This window comes from Rhinatrema bivittatum, chromosome 13 (assembly GCF_901001135.1).
Source record: "Rhinatrema bivittatum chromosome 13, aRhiBiv1.1, whole genome shotgun sequence".
Taxonomy (NCBI): domain Eukaryota; kingdom Metazoa; phylum Chordata; class Amphibia; order Gymnophiona; family Rhinatrematidae; genus Rhinatrema; species Rhinatrema bivittatum.
Genome location: NC_042627.1, coordinates 59860532 through 59880765, shown reverse-complemented (window position 1 = coordinate 59880765; position 20234 = coordinate 59860532). Strand labels below are relative to the sequence as shown.

Here is a 20234-nt window from a genome sequence, read left to right as displayed (position 1 = left end):
TCTAGTGGAATGTGCCCTAACCACTTTGGGCAAAGGTTTTCCCTTATCCATATAAGCTTCTGTCATGACTTCCTTAATCCAGTATACAATAGAAGTCTTGCCTCACCATTTTTGCCCCACTGTTTAAGACAAAGGGTGGGTCAATTTCCAAAATTCATTCATAACCTTTAAATAGCATAACAACTTATGTCTTATATCCAAACTATGCAGTTTGCTGTACTTGCCCTCATTTCCTTGTTTATGAAAGGAGGCCAAGTAAACTTATTTAAATGAAAGGCCAAGGCTATCAAGAAGAAAGGAAGGCACTGTATAAATCTTCACCATATCCTTTTGTGATCACCAAGAATGGTTCCCTACATGACAGAGCTTGCAACTCTGATATTCACCTGGCCACACAAATCGACATCAGAAAACACATCTTCAGTATTAGCATCTTTACAGAAATTAATCTAAGGGACTCAAATTGAAATCCAATCAAAAAGGCCAAAACCACATTCAGCTGCAAGGCAAAAATGGGTCTCCGACCAGAAACCAACAAACATCCAAATGAGAAGATAAGGTTCTATCAAACACCTGGCCCCTATTCTAGAAACTTGAACCTTCAAGGAATTTAGTGCCAATCCTTTTGTCAGAACCTCTTGCAAGAAGTCAAAGACACATGGCATCAAAGCACCCCTAAGTGCCACCTGCCTATGAGAACAGACTCTCAAAAACCTTCCAAATTCTAACATAAGCCAGGGAGATTGAAGCTTTATTGGCCTTCAAGAGAATATCCACCACCGGAGAGTAACCTTTCTTGCTCAATCAAATCCTCTCAAGGGCCAAGCAGTAAGACAAAGCCAACTTGGACTGTCAGGAAGAAGCAGGCTCTGCAAGAGTAGATCCTTGTGTCTTTTTGCGGATGACACGAAGATCAGCAACAGAGTGGACACGCCGGAAGGAGTGGAGAGAATGAGACGGGATCTAAGGAAACTGGAAGAGTGGTCGAAGATATGGCAGCTCAGATTCAATGCCAAGAAGTGCAAAGTCATGCATATGGGGAGTAGAAACCCGAATGAACTGTATTCGATGGGGGGGGAAAAGCTGATGTGCACGGAGCAGGAGAGGGACCTTGGGGTGATAGTGTCTAATGATATGAAGTCTGCGAAACAATGCGACAAGGCGATAGCAAAAGCCAGAAGAATGCTGGGCTGCATAGAGAGAGGAATATCGAGTAAGAAAAGGGAAGTGATTATTCCCTTGTACAGGTCCTTGGTGAGGCCTCACCTGGAGTACTGTGTTCAGTTCTGGAGACCGTATCTACAAAAAGACAAAGACAAGATGGAAGCGGTACAGAGAAGGGCGACCAAGAAGGTGGAGGATCTTCATCGCATGACGTACGAGGAGAGATTGAAGAATCTAAATATGTACACCCTGGAGGAAAGGAGGAGCAGAGGTGATATGATACAGACTTTCAGATACTTGAAAGGTTTTAATGATCCAAAGACAACGACAAACCTGTTCCGTAGGAAAAAAATCAGCAGAACCAGGGGTCACGATTTGAAGCTCCAGGGAGGAAGATTCAGAACCAATGTCAGGAAGTATTTCTTCACGGAGAGGGTGGTGGACGCCTGGAATGCCCTTCCGGAGGATGTGGTGAAGACCAGAACTGTGAAGGACTTCAAAGGGGCGTGGGATAAACACTGTGGATCCATAAAGTCAAGAGGCCGCCAATGAAGAGTGGGTGACTCGCCAGAATGACAGCTACTGCCTGGAGACAATACCCTTATTCAATAAACATACACATGCTTACTGTGACTCCAACATCGCTCTAAGCTTCAACAGCAAGAGGAAATGTGGAAAAATGGATTTACACTCACAAAGAGGGGAGTAGCTGGCTTGTTACGGCGGTTACTACCCCAAACCAAATAAGCCTGATGCTTCACCTTCAATGCATATACAGCATAGTTCTCTGCTTCAACGGCAGGGGAGAAGAAAAAAGGGTTCGCACTCACAAAGCGGGGAGTAGCTGGCTTGTTACGGCGGTTACTACCCCAAACCAATTGTGTCCGATACTTCACTTTCGATGCATATCCAGCATGGCTCTCTGCTTCAACGGCATGGGAGAAGACTGATACATCACGCATTTCCAGCATAGCTCCCTGCTTCAACAGCAGGGGAGAAGAAAAACAACCAATAAGGACAGTATAACATAGTCTGGGTAAAACAAATAAGCATGGGTGTAGCTTGCTTATTGCGGCGGTTACTACCCCTACTACCCCTAACTAATCAAGCTAGATATTTCAATGGTGGGGGTGGAAGGGAAATAGAACCAAGAGCTAAGAGAAACAGATAAGTATGAGAGAAAAAAACGTGTGAAGCTTGCTGGGCAGACTGGATGGGCCGTTTGGTCTTCTTCTGCCGTCATTTCTATATGTTTCTATAAAGCTGCTGCAGAGGAGATCCATCTAGCAACTGGACAAGGTCCATATATCAAGTGTATCTTGGCCAGTCCAGAACCACCAGGACAATTAGCCCTCAGTGTTCTGAAATTCTTTGCAGACCTCCCTAGTAAGGGAAATAACAGGAAGATATACAACACCTTGTCCTTGTCCACAATTGAATTAAGGCATCCAGACCTGATAATTCCCTCTGCAGAAAATGTAAAGAAAGAGGAGGCAGCCTCCATCAAATCAATTAATGGCATTGCCCATTGAAGAACGATGTGCTTGAATGCTTCTTGAGACAAAGACTACTCTCCAGGATCAACCACATTCCTGCTGAGATAATCCAATTGCAATGTGGATATCATTCAGATATTCCTCTCCGCCCAGTGCAGCAACAAACTAATTTCTTCCTCCACAGGAGGACTCTACTAATTCACATATGCCACCACATAAGGCATGTCTGACAATCACTCTCACTGCCTGATCTTTGAGCAGTAGGGCAAACCTGAGGGCAAGACGAATGGCCCTCATCTCCAAATGACTGATCAACCACTTGAACTCTTCTTCTGACCACAACCCTTTAACCATTTGCTTCAAGCAAAGAAATTCCCAACCAGAAAGACCGGGGTCTGTCATCATTGTTGCCTAGTCTCGAACTCTATTCCTTTCTTCAAATTTCTAGAATCCATCCAAGCAGCCAAACTATCATCCAAGTTGGTGGCTGTGGAATTTTCCTGCTCTGTCTTCGCTCTTATGAGCCAATCATTTCGATATGGTGCACCAAAATCCCTTCTTTCCACAGTGCGCTGCCTACGCCACCATGACTTTTGAAAAGGTCCTTGGAGTCGTGGCCAAGCCAGAAGGTAGTGCCTGAAAATGGAAATGTTCTCCTAGAGCTGTGAAACAAAAACCTTTGATGACACTCCCTTATGAGAATGTGCAAATAGGCCTACATCAGATCCAAGGATGTTAGGAATTCTCTTCGCCAACCTGCTATTATGACAGATTTCAAAGTCTCCATTCAAAAATTAGACACCTTCAAAAACTTGACGACCTGCTTCAAATCCAAAAATGGGACAAAAAAATTTCCCTCTTTTTTGAGAACCATGAATTATATTGAACACAGTTTCTCTCCCCACTGGGCTCTGGGGACCAGAATGATTGCTTTTAAGTTTAAGAGTCTTTGAAGTGTCACTCTAACCATAAAAGCACCTGAAACTGGGCAGAAAAATTCCAGGCTGTAACTTTCCTTTATAATCTCCAGAAACCACTAATCTGAAGCAATTCAGACCCAAATCCAATAAAATAGAGACAAGTTGCTATTTCCTGGTTCAGAGACTGGGTCCTGAAAACACTCATTGGAAATCACAGGAAGATGCCTTATTACCTTTCTTTCTAGCCTGAAAGGATTGAAAATACCTAAAGGACCAGGACCTTTGACTAGTGGAGGGATGACCTTGCTTCGACTTTCTGGAATTACAAAAATAATTACAGGACTGAGCCGAACAGGACTCTTCTTTTGACCTATCCTTGGGCAGTCTGGGTCCTTAAAATCCCCCCATGCCTTAGCCATCTTCTCGAGCTCTCCAAATAAAGTTCCCTTGAAGGGCAGGTTTGTCAAATTGGATTTAGCAATGGAATCCGCTGACCAGTTACACAACCAAAGAAGCAATCTACCCACAAAAATGGAAGTCATATTTCTAGCTGTTGTACACATTAAATCAAAGGAGGCATCTGCCAGGTATACTGCTCTCAGCTGAAGTAGGAAATCTCATCTAAAACCTCTGAGATAATGTCAGAAAACTCTTCCAGAATGCACTGCGACAAATGCAACTTCCGATTGGGCAATGATACCAATACAAAATGTAATCTGCAGCACCATACTAGAAGCCTCACACGCCTGCTTCAAAACCACTTCAAATTTTCCTGTCCTGTACCACCCTCCACTGGAAAGGTTGTCCATTTAATGACAAAATAAACTAGGGCATCCACCCTGAGAAAACTAAGCTTCTCCATTGCCTGGAGCACCAGGGGGGTACAATTTAGCCAAACAGCAATCACCAATCACCACCACAGGCCTTAAAATTTACCTCATGGGAAATCCATTCCAGGTCAATCAAATCTTGCAATGCCTTATACAGTAGAAATGATAGAGAAAGCTTCTTAATGCTGACCATAATAGGATTATTCACTGTATCTGGATCGCCTTCCTTTCTTTCCTCAAATATTCAGTCTCTTAAGGGACTATATAATTAGGGAGGGAAGCTCCACCACAGTCCAGGACAAAATGGGAGAACAAAGAGTGTCACTCTAACCATAAAAGCACCCCCATAACGATGGCTCCAGTCATTCTGCCACCAGGACTGTCTCCTTCACAAAGAGCCTTGCCAGATATCGCTCTGCTCAGCTTCTCAGATGAGCCAGATTTTTTTTTTTTTAATCTTTATGGTCCAGGAGCAAAAACTCACAATCCTATCCCTTTTTATGTAGGTAGGTGCAGGCAGGCAAGAAAGGGGGGAGGGTCAAAACTAGGGGGCGGAGAGAGGGGGGAAGCATAGAAAGAAGACAAGACAGGTAGAAACCCTTGACTCAGACCTGCTCAACTGAGGGAGAACAATTTTTCATCTCAGGAGCTGCCTAAAAGGCCAATTTACCTACACTAACCCAGACTATACTCTACTGAGGGAGGAAGAACTAGTATTTCATCTCAGCAGTCATTTGCTACCAGCAAATCTCCTCTAGCCTAATCAAGCCTTAGCAGCGGCAGACTCACAATGTCGGACCGGCCCGGGTATTCGCCGCCCAGGCCGGCCCAGGACACGTCACATGGTCTGCCGAGCGCGGCTCTGTCACAGCCGCCAATGGCAGACCACGTGACTGGAGCGATCAGCCCACCGGGGGATGCCCTATCCCCCGATAGGCTAATCCGCCCCTGGGCCTTAGTCCACAGCATGGGTTGCTGAGATTAGCACAGATTAGAGATTATATCAGCAAATTTGTTAGTCTCTGCCTCCATCTGCTGGTCAGTGGATTGGTCTGACTGGATGATGACAAAAGATAGAAATTCCATGTGTGACAGGTAAGAGCACAGCAGTGGATGTATATGACCTACCACCTAGCCAAAATGAAGAAACAGACTGATATGCTAACTAAACTCTAAAAAAATAAATAAAGATTAAAAAAAATAAATCAGTTTTGCACTACAATAATAATGGGGGATTTCAACTACCATGATATTAACTGAGTCAATGTCTCATGCTAAAGAGGTTAAGTTTCTAGATGCCATTCATTTTTATTTTTAATCATTTTCAAAATCTGTTCTACAGTTTCCACTGTTCAATGCAGAGTACAAAATTCACAAACAAAAAAATTACAAACAAGTAAAAATATAAAATAAAATAAATGTAAGACTCTAAACATCCTAAGTATAAGTCTGCACAAATAAAAAGGCTTTTACTTTTTCCTGTATTTCATATAATCACATTCTTCACGAATTTCAGCTGGAAGACTATTCTGTAACTGTACCTTTGCAAATGAGAAAAACTTTGTTCTAGTTCCCTGCAACCGAGCTTTGTGTATTGAAAGCACTTCAATTTTGGGTCGATGAACGTAAATTACGAAGGGGACTACAACATTTGCGCTTAATATGACCAATGAAAAAACTGATTGAGCCAAAGAGTTTTTGTTTAACGGTGCAGGCACTCATCCTTAACTTAGATTATGGCAATTCATTATTTTTGGGTCTACTTAACTATTTATTACGAGTTCAATTAGTCAAGCATGCTGCTGTATAAACTGTATTCAATTTATACTGGGACGATAGTGTTTCAGAGAAGATGAAAGCGCTTCATCAGTTGCCTAAGTTGCAAAGAACACAGTTTAAAACTAACTTTGGTGTATAAAGCTTTGTTTGAGGAGAATCATTGTTTAGCTGATAAAGTTAATTTATGAAAAGCTATTCTGACTACATTATTCACTTGCAATCTCATATTCAGTTTAGAATCAAAAACGATTCCTAAATTATGAGCTTCCTGTTTTGCCTCCATCTTTTCAGGTAATCCAATATGACCCAGCCACAAAACAAATGTTTTATTTATATTTATTTATATTAAGCTTTAAACTATTTGCAGAAAACCACTCTGACTATTTTAAAACGCTGTAAAAACCTTTTCCAAGGAAACAGCCCAACAACAGTAGAAGGAAGATAAAACTGCATATATCCTATAAACTAATCCCATCTGTGACATTAACTTCCCCAAGGTCTGCATGAATATATTAAAAATTGCCGCAGAATGTTGATTTTCATTGTAATAAATATATAAAAGTTAACAATAGATATATAAAAGTTAATAAAAATATATATTTAAAAAAAAGTGCTGCAGCTAAGGCTGAGTCTTCAGGTATTTCTATGTTTGAGTACCATAACAAGCCATCAGCATGCCACCTCATTTGCTGAGATCTATCTGTTAAATGAGATTGAAACCATTGCCACATAGTTCCATACATTCCTATGGTTTTTAAGCAAGAAAATATGACTGTATCAAAAGCGGCTGAATAAAATCAATTTTATTCCGTTTCAAATTACAATGAATCTCATCCAAAAAAGATAACAAAATAAGTGTTTTGGTATACCAGCCTTTCCTAAAACCAAATTGCCATTTATCAAAAATATTGTTATCCTCAAAATAGGTATCTAATGGCTGTAGAACCCCTTTTCTAATAATGTATTGAGAACAAGGATTCGAGATAAGATGGAAATTAGTAGCAGCACCTGATGAGACCGTTGAGTCTTTTAGTACCAGATTTCTAATTGCACGCTTCAATAATAAGGGAACATACCCTTCTTCTAGACAGCAGTTTATAAATTGAACAAGATGCTCACTAAAACACGTCTGAAAGATTATTTTGAATTCCAAAGGAACAGGGAATCCAAACTGCTTCATGGAGCAGTTGGTCCTAGAACAAAATGAGAGGGTCAGCTATTTTAGATCTAGTCCTCGGTGTAAGGAGTAGAGCCACTAAGCAATAGTGATTATAATTAAGGCTTATTTTAGATGTTTATTTTCCAGATAATTAGGGGTTCCTTTGGGAATACCAGAGCAGAGCGGGTACTATTATTGAATCAAATATATGCATTTGTGCAGCTGAGGAGCCCTAATTGTAACGCAATCACATTTTACATAATCATTGGAGTGAGGACATTAATCATAGTAGCAGAACACTTTAGAAAAGGAGACTATACTAGAAAAAAGAAATTAGTTATAAAAAAAATTAGACTTCAGACTGACATTACAAAGAAAACCTATTTTTCTGTGAAAATTAATGTTGATAATAGCTCTCATGAGTTGGGAGTGGAGGAGAAGCACAGTAGTTAGAGCAGTGGGCTACAAACCAGGAGACCAGGGTTCAAGTCCTGCTGTTGCTCCTTGTGACCCTGGGCAAGTCACTTTACCCTCCATTGCCTCAGGTACAAACTTAGGGAAATACCTACAGCACCTGAATGTAATCCACTTTGAAGCGCTGAAAAAAAGTGCGAAAAGCGGAATATTAAAATAAAATAAATAAAAAATAATATTCCACTTGGTTAAAAAATTAAACTTCTAATCCTTCTCAAGTGACCCATAATGATTTGCCTTCCCACTCTGTACATTGCTACAACTTTGCTAACTTTGACAACAAAATAGCTAAAATTTGTTCAAAATTTCAAAGTTCTGTTTTCTCTGATTCTACAGTTGTCCTCAAGTTTCTCCTCTCTGAGAAACCTTTGCTGAGACCTCTAGTTCTGAGATTGAGTGCATTTTATCTAGATTACATTCAAATTCTAGTTCTGTGAACACTTGTCAAGCTCCTCCTTCAGGACCTTTTCTCTCATATTTCTAAAATAATCTTTCATTATCCGAGTGGGTTATGCCTGGAACCCTTAAGAGGGCTGCAGCTGTGATTCATCCATTATTTAAAAAAATAATAATCTTTAGATTCTGCAGGTCTCAAAAATTACAAGCCTACTTTTAACTTGCTTTTTCTTGCTAAGGTTATTGAGAGTGCTGTTTTGTCTCAACTTAAACAACATCGCCGCTGGAGCTGAGAGGGAAGAGAGAAGAGAGATCCCCAATCGGGGGACCCGCCGACCCGCCCCCGTCATCACAGCCTGCTCCGGACCATTAACCGGCGCCTTGCCATCAGGCGTCGCGCCCTGTGTGTCGCGCAACAAAAGGGGAACTCCCCTTTGTGCACCCATTAGTACAATCCGGAGTGCGAGCTCTATTTAGAAACGTAAAATCTTTGCAAATAAATTCTCTCTCTGTTATTTTAACATGTTTTTGTAACTTCCCATGTTTGTAAACCGTTGTGATGGCTTTATATGGAAGCCGAATGACTGTATATAAAACCTGATAAATAAATAAATAATTTTCCTCACACAACACAAAATGCTGGACCAATTTCAGTTTGGATTTTGCAAATTTCTTACTATAGAAACTTTGCTCCTTTCTAGTATTGATAATATTAGATGCATAATTAACTGAGGGCTATGATATGTCATGGTCTTACTTGACATGTCAGCTGCTTTTGACACTTTAAATCATTCCATTTTACTCAAGTGTCTACAGGAGATTGGGATTTCTGGAACCAACCTTAGATGGTCCTATATTACATATTGTTCACCACAAGTTTCTATTGCTATGTCATCTTCAGGTTGGTATTCAATTTCTATTTATTTATTTTGATGTTTTATATACTATCATTCCATGTGAGAATCACTAGATCACAATGGTTTACAGGTTAAAACATTCATATTTGTATTACAAAAGGTAGTCAAACCAGAATGAAAACCGGACAACATTCTTAGTTATAGGAAGTGTTACATTGGCAAACATACAGAATGAAACAAAACTGGGGTATATGGGGTTTAGAGGGAATGGTCTTGCTGAAGTCATGTTTTGGTTAACTGGGTCACGGTGAACTGGAGGTTTATATCAAGTTGTAGGCATTTTTGAATAGCCATGTTTTCAAGCACTTTTAAATTTATTTTTGTCTGACAACTGTTTGTAGTTCCTCTGGCATGGAGTTCCATATTTTGGGGCCAGCAATTGATATAACTGTCTCTAGTTTGTGTTAGACAACAATTTCTTATTGTGGTGATTTCTAGGCCTTTGTTTTGTGATCTTAGATTTTGTAGAAGATTGTGTGGTTTAAATGATATTCCCATCACATCATTCTTGTTAGAGTTAATATTATTGTAAATTATCATTAGAACGTAATAATAAATTCTTGACTGAATAGGTAGCCATTGTAATGCCATCAGTGTAGAGGTGATGTGGTCATATTTCCTTGCTCCAGTCAGTAGTCTGGCTGCAGCATTCGGCAGTAGTTGCCATGGTTTTAAGTGACTTGCCGGAAGACCCAGAAGTAAAGAATTATAGTAATCGAGGTTTGAGATTATTAGAGTTTGTAATACTGTTCTGAAATCAGTTGTGCTTAGTAAAGATTTCAGTCGACTCAGGATCCACAGCTTGTAGAAGACTGATTTTATCAGTTTATTAATGTGGGCTTTCATTGTTAAATTTTCATCGATTTGGATTCCTAGATATCTCACTTGAGTTGCAGGGATTATTTGGCAAGTTTGGTTATCTATTCCTGGATGCATGGATTTAGGTGGGTTTCGGCTCAACCAAATCCTTTCTGTTGTGCCAGTTTTTCTTTTATTGTGATTATATATTCGGAGATCATTGATGCTGTTTTTTCAATTTAATTTGTCAGTGGGATATAGAATTGCAGGTCATCCGCATACCGGTAAAAGTTTATTCCAAGGTCAGTTAGTAATTTGTACAGGAGTAGCATGTAGATACTAAATAATGTTGCTGATAGAGCTGATCCTTGTGGAATGCCTGTTGTGCATTGGAAGGTGTCGGATATATGGTTGCGAAGTATTACTTGGATTGTTCTATCTGCTAGCAGTGAGGTAAACCATCTTAATACATTTCCATCAAGCCCTATGTTTCTCAACTGTCAGCATAGCAGATTATAATCAATAGTGTTGAAGGCTGCTATAAAATGTATCTAGATTAGGCAGTAAGATTCGTCAGTCAAAACTTTGTAATACAGGGTCCATTATGGATTGTAAAAGTTTCAGTTGAGTGGTTTTTCTGGAATCCAAATTGGTTAGGGTAGTTTTTTTTTTGTCTTCTAGAAGCATCTCTAGTTGGGTGAGCACTGCTTTTTTGAGTATTTTCACCAGGAAGGGTAAGTTAGAGATTGGTTGATAGTTATGCCAATCATCTGTTTTTCCAGATTTGTTTTTTAATATTAGTTTTATAACTGCCTGTTTTAGCAAGAAGCCTGGTCTTACCAATGTTTTAAAGGTGTAAACAAACATGTAGATTTAAAGTTTTACTGTTCTATGTAATGGCAGTGCCTAAAGTTCTGTTTAATGACACTGTCAAAAAGTTTTAGTTTACTGGAAACCGATACGATGTGCAAACGGCTATCGGTATATAAAATCATTTAAATAAATAAATAAATAAATAAATAAATGTAGATAAAGGTGAACTGGTTAGTATAATGTATTTGGATTTTCAGAAAGTATCTGACAAAGTCCACTCATGAAATTACCAAGCAATGCTCCATTGTGGCTTGGTAATTGGTTAAAAGCCCAAAAACAGAGGGAAGGACTAAATGGTAATTTTTCTAAATGGAGAAATGTTGTTAGTGGAGTACCATGGGAATCAGTATTGGGACCTGTGCTGTTTAACATTCATAAATGATCTGGAAAAGGGGACAAGTGAGGTGATCAAATTCGCAGATGACAAAGTTATTCAAAGTTGTTGAATAGCAGCAGGTTGCAAGGAACTGCAAAAAGACCTTGTGAAACAAGAAAACCTGATAACTGAATGGCAGATGAAATCTAATGTGAAAAAGTGCAAAGTGATGCACAAAGGGAAAAATAATCCCAACTATAGTTACATACTAGGTTCTGTATTGGGAGTAAATACCCAGGAGCCCTTGTGAACCACACACAAATTCTTGGCTCAGTGCACAACAGCAGTCAAAAAAGCAAATAAATATTAGGAATGATCCAAAAACAAATGGAGAATAAAACAAAGTATATTGCTTTTGTATTGAGCCAGGGTACGACTACACCTTGTGTATTATGTGCAGATCTAGTTGCCCCATCTCATGACAAACATAACGGAACTAGAAAAAGTACAGAGGATGACAAAAATGATAAAGGGGCTGGAATATCTCTCCTATGTTGAGAAGCTATGTAGGCTAGGGCTCTTCAGCTTGGAGAAGAGACAACTAAGTAGGGACATGATAAAATTCTATCATGAGTGGGGCGGAACAGGCGAATAAAGGATGATTATTTACCAGGGGCGGATTGGCCTATCGGGGGATCGGGCATCCCCCGGTGGGCCGATTGCTCCAGTCACGTGGTCTGCCACGCGCGGCCGTGACAGAGCCGTGCTCGGCAGACCACGTGACGTGTCCTGGGTGGCGAATACCCGGGCCTGTCAGACATCGTGAGTCCGCCGCTGTTATTTACCCTTTCACATAATACCAAAACAAGGGGACATGACATGAACCTAAATCATTAGATTCAAAACAGATTGTAGAAAGTATTTGTTTTACTCGGTGCACTATCAAGCTGTGGAATCGGTTGTCAGAGGATATGATCAAGGAATCTAGCATTACTGGGTTTAAAAAAAGGTTGACAAGATCCTGGAGGGAAAGTCCATAATGCAGTATTTGTCAGATAGTCTAAAGAAAGCTATTACTATCCCTGGGAATGAGTAACAGGAATCAGATATACATTATGGGATCTTGCAGGTACTTGTGACCTGGATGGCTGGCCTCTGCTAGAGACAACATGCTGGGCTTGATGGAACTTGGTCTGACCCAGTATGGTAATTCATAGGTTGCTATCAGAATATGTTAATTTCATTTAATATTTATATACCGCACATCCCAAACTTACAAAGAAGACCAAGGCAGGTTATAGCAAATAAACAGCATAAAATACATTAAAACATTAAAACCCTCTCAAACTCAGACCATCCCCAACAGCAACGCTGGTAGCTTATGCTTACAGTGTTGCTGAAAAAGCAATGCTGGAATCCGCTGAGAGTGGTAGGCTCATTCTATGATCCAATAGCCCTTAGGGTTTTGCAGATGCTGTGTAGGTCAAGAGAGTTTAGGCTGGGGTGCAGGGAGGGGGCGGGGGGAAGGATGAGATTGAGGGGGAGCCCAGTCTGATATGCTTTGAGAAATCATGGGGGATTGGGGGGACAGGCACAATGCCAGGTATTACTTTAACACATTTAGTGGGCTAGGGAAGAAGTGAGTTGAACCTGCAGGCTGAAACTTTTTTTTTTTTTTTTTTTTAATTTCTTTTTCGGCTCTTAGCCTGCTATATAATTTAAATACAACCAGTTAAGTTAAAGTTATCCGGGAACACATACTCTGTTAACATTGCTCTGAGGCACAAACACTCACCCGACTAATTTATTTGGCTAACTCTGAATACTGGAGTTAATCAGATAAGTTATTTGGCTAAGTTAAAGCCACCCTAGAATGCTCACAGAATGCCTCCAATTTATCCAGATAAATTTTATCCTGTTAATGACTTATCTGGATAAAATGTATCTGGTTAAATGGACCAGATAGCTAGATAATCCCCAAGATTTGACTAACTTGAACATTATCCAGACAAACCCCTTTGAATATTGACCTCAGATAAACTTACTTACAGTTCTACAACATCTAGCTCAGCTGTGATAAACAGCAACCCCTATCAATTGTTTAGTTCAACTGTCCATTTCTTTACATTAGATAAGTGTATATCTAGAGCTAACTACAACTTGCAAAAGAGCAGGAAGTAATGGGATGAGCATACTGAAGAATGTAATCAAGAAAAGCCTAAAAAGCCCTAGAATAGACTATCCTAACACTAAAAATATAACCAAATACTCTAGATGTGCATTCCGTGAGAAGAGATAAAAACACAGCAAAATGAAAGCAAGAGTTTAGTGGTGGATTTACTCAATTTTTATGGTACAAGTATCACCATCAACTCATATTGCAGTCCTGCGTGTTGCAGAAGATATCAGTTCTGACTATTCTTATTGTATTCCACCGCAATCAGTTTTAAGAACATAAGAACACGCCATACTGGGTCAGACCAAGGGTCCATCAAGCCCAGCATCCTGTTTCCAACAGTGGCCAATCCAGGCCATAAGAACCTGGCAAGTACCCAAAAACTAAGTCTATTCCATGCTACTGTTGCTAATAATAGCAGTGGCTATTTTCTAAGTCAACTTAATAGCAGGTAATGTGATAAGCTTGTTCTTTGAAAATTGTCTTATTTTGATAGTTGCACTCAAGATATATCTTGTAATTAAAAAGAAACACATTGAATTGAGATTTGTTTAGACTTCAAACCCTGGTACCAGTGTTATACTTAAATATTTGTGTTATGCAATTTATTAATATTATTGATCAAATAACTAAATTTGTTTCCTAGAAAATTTGAATCATTCTCAACTGCCAGCTGAATAAATTTAATTTATAGGTACAGGAGCATCTCAATTATTTTATGCTGAAACTTCTTTGAGGGAAAGATATATTGGCATTTTAACAAAACAGACTACATTAACTTAACTGTACACTAAAAACTAAATGTATTTTCCATCTTCAGGATTTCTATGTATCACCAATATATACTCCAGCAGTGGGCAGCACTGATATTTTGATTTATGTTGAAGACAAGTATGTCATCACTGGTGATACACAAATAAAATGGCTCCCCATGTTAGCTGGTTTGTATATTGAAGCATTAAATTAACACTTTCAACTTTCCATTTTAGTAGAAATGCACATACACCAACAGTTAGCTGCTCTCCATTTTTACGTTCACGCATAATTAGAGAACAAAGGTTATACTGAATTACACTGGGATTACACCTTTATTGAAGCGATAAGCAGTTCTGGTATTTTCTAGGGCATGATTTAACACTTTATGACCTGAAATTTATCTTGAACAACATGAAAAACACTAACATTTCTATCATCACCTGTAGTAATATTTAAATTTCCATAGCTTACCATCAATTTCATATGCATACACTTCACCAAAGATCATCCAATATGGCTGAAAAACGATATCTCTAGCAAGCGCCCAAGACGGTTCTTCATTAGGATAAAGAATTGCCTTTCTGGGAACTCCAAAACTCAGAAGAACAACTGCCATAATTACAACAATGTAAAACATGTTTGCCACCTGTAAATTGAACATTGATAAGATCAGGAAAAAGAAAGTGGGACTTTGCTTTTCTATCATTTCCTTTTCTATTAATTCCTCCAACGGTAAGAACCTGTGGGCTACTATTGATTGGGGAGTGTAATGAAATCAGCAGCTGCCAACAGAAGTTATCCTCAGGGCATTTTGCATCCCCCGCTTCCTTTTTCTGTAGTGGTCATTCCCAACCAGTTTGAGCTCTTTAACAACTGATGGTATGAAAAGTAGAGTTACTGACCTGTAATAGGTTTTGCTCTGAGGGCAGCATGTGAGTTGACATTCATGTTGTCACTGATGAAGACCTTCTTCCAGTGCTTTCTTAGAAGCTTTTCCAAGCTTCTGTGGATGTGCTGTAAATCTCAGGCAACTGTGCACACACAGCATGCCTTGGGTCTGTCATCAAGCTAATGATTTCAACTCCAGAAGGGCAGGAGGGTGGGAGAGTGTGAATGGTGAACTACTGTCAGAGAACACCTATTACAAGTAAGCCCATTTCCTCTAAGAACAAGCAGTTCATGTAGTCACACGTTAGATTCCCTAGCTAAGGGTTATCTTTAAACAAAAAGGGAAAAATCAAAGACCAGCCTAATAATACAACGGGGAAGATTATTTCTTGGTAGGATAGAACTCCCTGTTTTATAAAATGGATTACATGAAATAATAAAGTGACTCGAGAGGGGCTGGAGTTGGGCCCTAACTCTCAAAAAGGGTCTACAGAACAGACTGCCCGAATGTTTTGTTACATCAGAAGTCACTATCTAAACAGTAATGTAATATGAATGTGTGAGCTGAACTCCACATCGCAGTCTTACATATCTCGTCAATATAAGCTAAGTTAGATGATTAATCGACACATTCATAACTGATATTATAAAATTTTGATATGCCCTAATATCAAGCCTACTTGGGTATAAGTGAAGAATATGCAGTCCTCTATCTGATTAGATATATTTCTCATTGAGATGGGTTTTATCATCTTGTTTGGGCAAGAAACCAAAAAGCTGTTTGCTTCACGTAGACGGCAATGGGCTCTTTTGCAATCACATTAAATCACAAAAGCAAGTTGCTTACCGTAAATGGTGTTTTTTTTAGATAGCAGGATAATTTAGTCATGCTCTCTGGGTGACATCATCAGGCATCATGGGAGCAGAGCTCTCTCTCTGAGCTTGCAGAGTTTTGCTTGTGCAACTGCACAGCTCTTCCCACCATTACCCTACAGATCTCCTCAGTTGATGATACAGCCAAATTTTTTCAGGAAAAAAAAAAAGAAATAGAAAGCTGTCCAGGGAGGAGGGCGAGTTTGCATGGCTAAATCATCCTGCTATCTATGGAAAACACAATTTACAGTAAGCAAACTTGTCTTTTTCCATCAATAAGCAGGCTGAATTAGTCATGCTCTTTGGGAGTCCCAAATTCCAGGTTGCCTTGAATGTGTGAACAACAAGTTATTCTGCCTTTCTTGCATTTAGAAATTACCCTTCCTTGCTTCTTTTTTTGCAAACTATCCTGTTAGTGGACAGCCCTCAAGTCCTTGTTATGTAGTTCAATACTGCCGACCCCAGTGAGCTGTCAGACGCGGACTGCTGGTCCAGGCAATAGTGGGATGTAAACAAATGAATTGAGGACTATGTAGCTGCTTTACAAATGTCCTGAATCACAACACTGTACAGGTTAAGCTATGGAGGCAGCCAGCGCTCCCACTTGAGCCTTTATGGAACTATCCAGCTTGGCTGAATGCGGAGCACAGAAGAACTGAATATACTGAGTTATCCAGTTTGACAATGTTCTCTTTGCTACCGCTCTACCAGGTGCATTTGGATTGAAAGAGCCAAACAGTTGGGATGTACGCCTGATGAACTGAATTCTTTTTTTGTAATAGACCAAGGCCTACTTGCAGTGCAACATGTGTAGTGTTCTCTCTGCCATTCCCATGTGGTTTTGGAAAAAACGTGGGCAGATAGATGGTTTGATTCAAAAACAATGCCGAGCCCGTCTTTGGTAAGAAAGCTGCGAAGCAAGACCTTATGGTGGAATTGCAAGTATGGGGAATAGTGCATCAGCTCTTGAAGTTCATTTACTCACTTTGCAGAAGTGATTGTGATTAGAAAAATTGACTTTCCAAGGTAAGTGTTTTAAAGATGCTGATTCCAGAGGCTCAAATGGCGGAAACATAAGCCCTTCCAAGACTACATTTATTTCCCGTGGAACCAGAGTTTTTTGGATTGGTGGGTAAAGCAAGAAAAGGCCCTTCATAAAACAAGTTACCAGCGGATAAGTAGATATGGCGGGGCCCATCCTTGCTGTATGATAAGCTGCTATTGTGCTTGGATGAACTCATATGGATGCCGTCGCTAATCCCGACAGAGTGTGAAGGTATTCCAGCAAGTGCTCTGAAGTGCATCAGTGCTATTGGCAGTACACCACTGAGTATCTTTTCCATTTGAAGGCATAATTTCTCCTAACTGAAAGCTTTCTCGTCGACACTATATTCTGAAGGTATGTATGTCGGCAGCTGGAATTGCTTTAGAACCATCCATTCAATCTCCATGCCTTCAACTGGAAGGAGGGATGCATTGGATGGAGCAGATTTCCCCATTCCTGGGTTAGGAGATGTGCACTGTCCCCTGAGGGGCATTGATGGATGACTGGAAAGTTGATCTAGATAGGCATACCAAGGTTGTCTCGGCCACACTGGAGCAATAAGAATCATGTTCGCCTCATCCTGGATAAAGTTTTGGACGGTTAGAGATATTAAAGGAATCAGCGGGTATGCATAGACAAGGCCGCTTAACCAAAGAATTAGAAAGGCGACCCGAGATACCCTCCACCAGCTGGGTTGAACTGAGCAGAACATGTTCAGTTTTGTGCTGTGTTCTGACGTGAAATGGTCTTATCCAAGGATGTCCCCAGCAACCGAAGAGGTAGTTCAATGTTTGATCTAGTGACCATTCAAGAGGATGAAAGATCCTACTGAGTGTCGGCTTCTGTATTCACCACCCCTGCTTGTTGCTGTTTTTGCTCCCTTTAACCCCTCTGCCAATTTCTTTGCTGAGATTATTGGCCCTGTGGTCTTGATGGTTGGTAGGATGTAGCCCTGTACAGTTGGTATTGTCTGTAGGGCCTCCTCTAGTAGAATGGCCTTTTGTACTGTGAGTAATATTTCCTAATGGTACCCTGCTTCTCCGAGCGAAGTGAACAATAGAATAGCTACATTCTGCTCCTTTATCTGAGAAACAGTTTCCTACAGTTTGTCGCTGAATAATTGTCATCCTTGCAAGGCAAGTCCGCTAGCTTTCATTTACATCTTCTCTAATCAAACTGGACCGCAACCATGCCATCCTGTGCGCAGCAATGGATGCTGCAGAAGTACATGCCAATTTGTTGAAGGTGTCCAAGCCCCTTCTCTAAACCAACCAGAGGCTACAGTGTTATCTGCTCACACATGTCTGTTTTTACAAAAGGCTGCAGGCTCTGAACGCACTTGTAAAGGTAATGAGTTATATAAAACTGGTGTTGTTGGATTCTCAAGTTAAGCATGGAATTCTGAAAAACTTTGCGTCCAAAGTCAACCAAGATTCTGTTATCCTTCCTGGAGGCGTGTTAGAGTGGAGTCCTGATTTCTTAGACTTCTTCATCGCGGATTCCATCACTACTGGGGTGTGCAGGAGCTGAACTATCCCATAGTAGGAAGATATCCAGAGCTTCAGATCCAATTTCCAGGAGACTCGCAATCCCAAATAGGGAGAGATCAGCCTGGTCCATGTTATGGATGTTGGGTTTTATAGCCTCAAACTAATTCAATATTAATATTACTTCAATATTCTTAAAACCACAATTTTTCAATTTTCTAAGAACAGAATTTTATTTCAAATGTTCTATCCATCACTGAAGGAGCTTTGTGTCTTCTCCAGAGGTTCTTGCAGAAGAGAGTGATGTCGTTTACGTGCATAGGCAGAGAAACCTGTGTGGACCCTTTTTCCCCTTGATTGGGATAATGTGGAAGAGGCGGATGTGCACACTTGAACTGGAGACATCCCCTTCCTCTTAGTCAGAAAACCCAAGGAAATCATCTGGCATCAATCCTGAAGAAAGTTTAGTCCTTTGTCCTTCTCCAGGAAGCATAAGCATTGTGCCTTTTGGAAGGCTTGCCTTAGGATCTGAAATTTTGCTCATGTGGCGGCATGCGTTGAGCATGAGGTTGGTAAGTCGAGAGGTTTTGGCTGACTGTGTCAAGGACTGGTGCATCGTTGCGTCATGCGGATGTTGTGTCAAGTGATCTGCATCATGCCCTTGATGTGTTGACTGCTTCAGACGCATCTATGCTCTCTCTGCATAGGACTTCCCTGCGGACGCTCTGGCGCAGTCTGGGTCTTAGCTCCAATGCACTTTCTCAGAGTGCAAAGGAATAAATTATTTCTCTTTTAACAAAATTGAAGGATTGGAAGTTGGTGTGAAGTAGCATTCCTAATAGCAATATTAAAATTGGAGAAATTTCCAATCTGATTGGTTCCTGAACAGAGGGATTCCTGTAGTAACAGAAACCAGATCTATCTTGGCTAAGAAGAAGCTTTCAGAATCATAGCTCCCCAGTTCCTCCTTAGTTTTATTCAGCTTTTGCTACTAACTGGATGGAAGGAAAAGCATACAGTAGGTTTGTCCCCTCAGAGAGAAAGAATTTAGCTAAACTGCTGTCTGATCTCCTGGAGTAGAAGACTAGCATATTCCTGTTCTAGGCATAGCAAAGAAATCTACCTTAGGAGTTTCTAACTAAGAGAATATCATGTTTGCTACACTTTGTCCAGGGGCCACATGCAAGGGTCCATCTGGTGCTTCAGTATGCCTGCTATAATGTTTTCCTTCCATGGAAAGTATATTGCACTGAGACACAGCTCAGAGCCATATCTTGATAGCTTCCTGATACAGGAGAAAAAAGTCCAACTCAGTTTGCCAGCAGCAAAAGTTCAAATTAAGGGTCCTCAAGCAACAATTTTGGAAGGACGCCCAGAGGGAAAAAGGGAAGGGGGATCCACCTCAAAAGATTCAGGACTAGCTACAAGATGCACCCTTCTTCCTTGGGCCCCCTTGCACTGCAGGGGCTGCTTGGGCAGAATTTATGCCACTGCTCTCTGCTTGTTCAGATAGAAAATAGTTAAGTAGTTGTTGGTTTTCACTATTTACTTAGATTTAGTTCACACCATTTCACTGGTAGCACAAGACAAGATACATTCAGATATAGTAGACATTTCCTTGTCCCTAGAGAACCCAAGGTCAAAAAGAAGCATCAGCAGAATTTGAATCCTGGCTTCCCATGCTACTCTAACCAGTAGTCTACAATTCCATTCCCCTAGCAAATTTTGGTTGGCTACTCAATCTCTGAAAGTTCTTAGAGTGTAACAAATTGCTCCCAGCTTGAGAAAGTTGATGTAGAATTCTCTCTCTCAATGAGTCCAAGGGCCCTGGTTGTAACATTCATCTATATGAGTTCCTCAGTCCAGGTTGGATGAATCCATAGTTAG

The 20234-nt window shown here is 40.4% G+C and overlaps 1 protein-coding gene and 1 long non-coding RNA gene across 5 annotated transcripts in view; one reads left to right on the top strand and one right to left on the bottom strand.

Annotated features, from left to right (window-relative positions):
* Nucleotides 1-20234, bottom strand: part of LOC115075157 (transient receptor potential cation channel subfamily M member 7-like) — a 251239-nt gene that overhangs the window by 74803 nt on the left and 156202 nt on the right. For all 4 annotated transcript variants that reach the window (XM_029575380.1, XM_029575377.1, XM_029575378.1 and 1 more), the window contains one exon: nt 14526-14700. In XM_029575380.1, the coding sequence (XP_029431240.1) occupies nt 14526-14700 (175 nt within the window). The remainder of the gene's footprint in view (nt 1-14525; nt 14701-20234) is intronic.
* The window catches only part of LOC115075158, a 162468-nt gene that overhangs the window by 113704 nt on the left and 28530 nt on the right, over nt 1-20234 (top strand). The gene's annotated exons all lie outside the window — the stretch shown is intronic.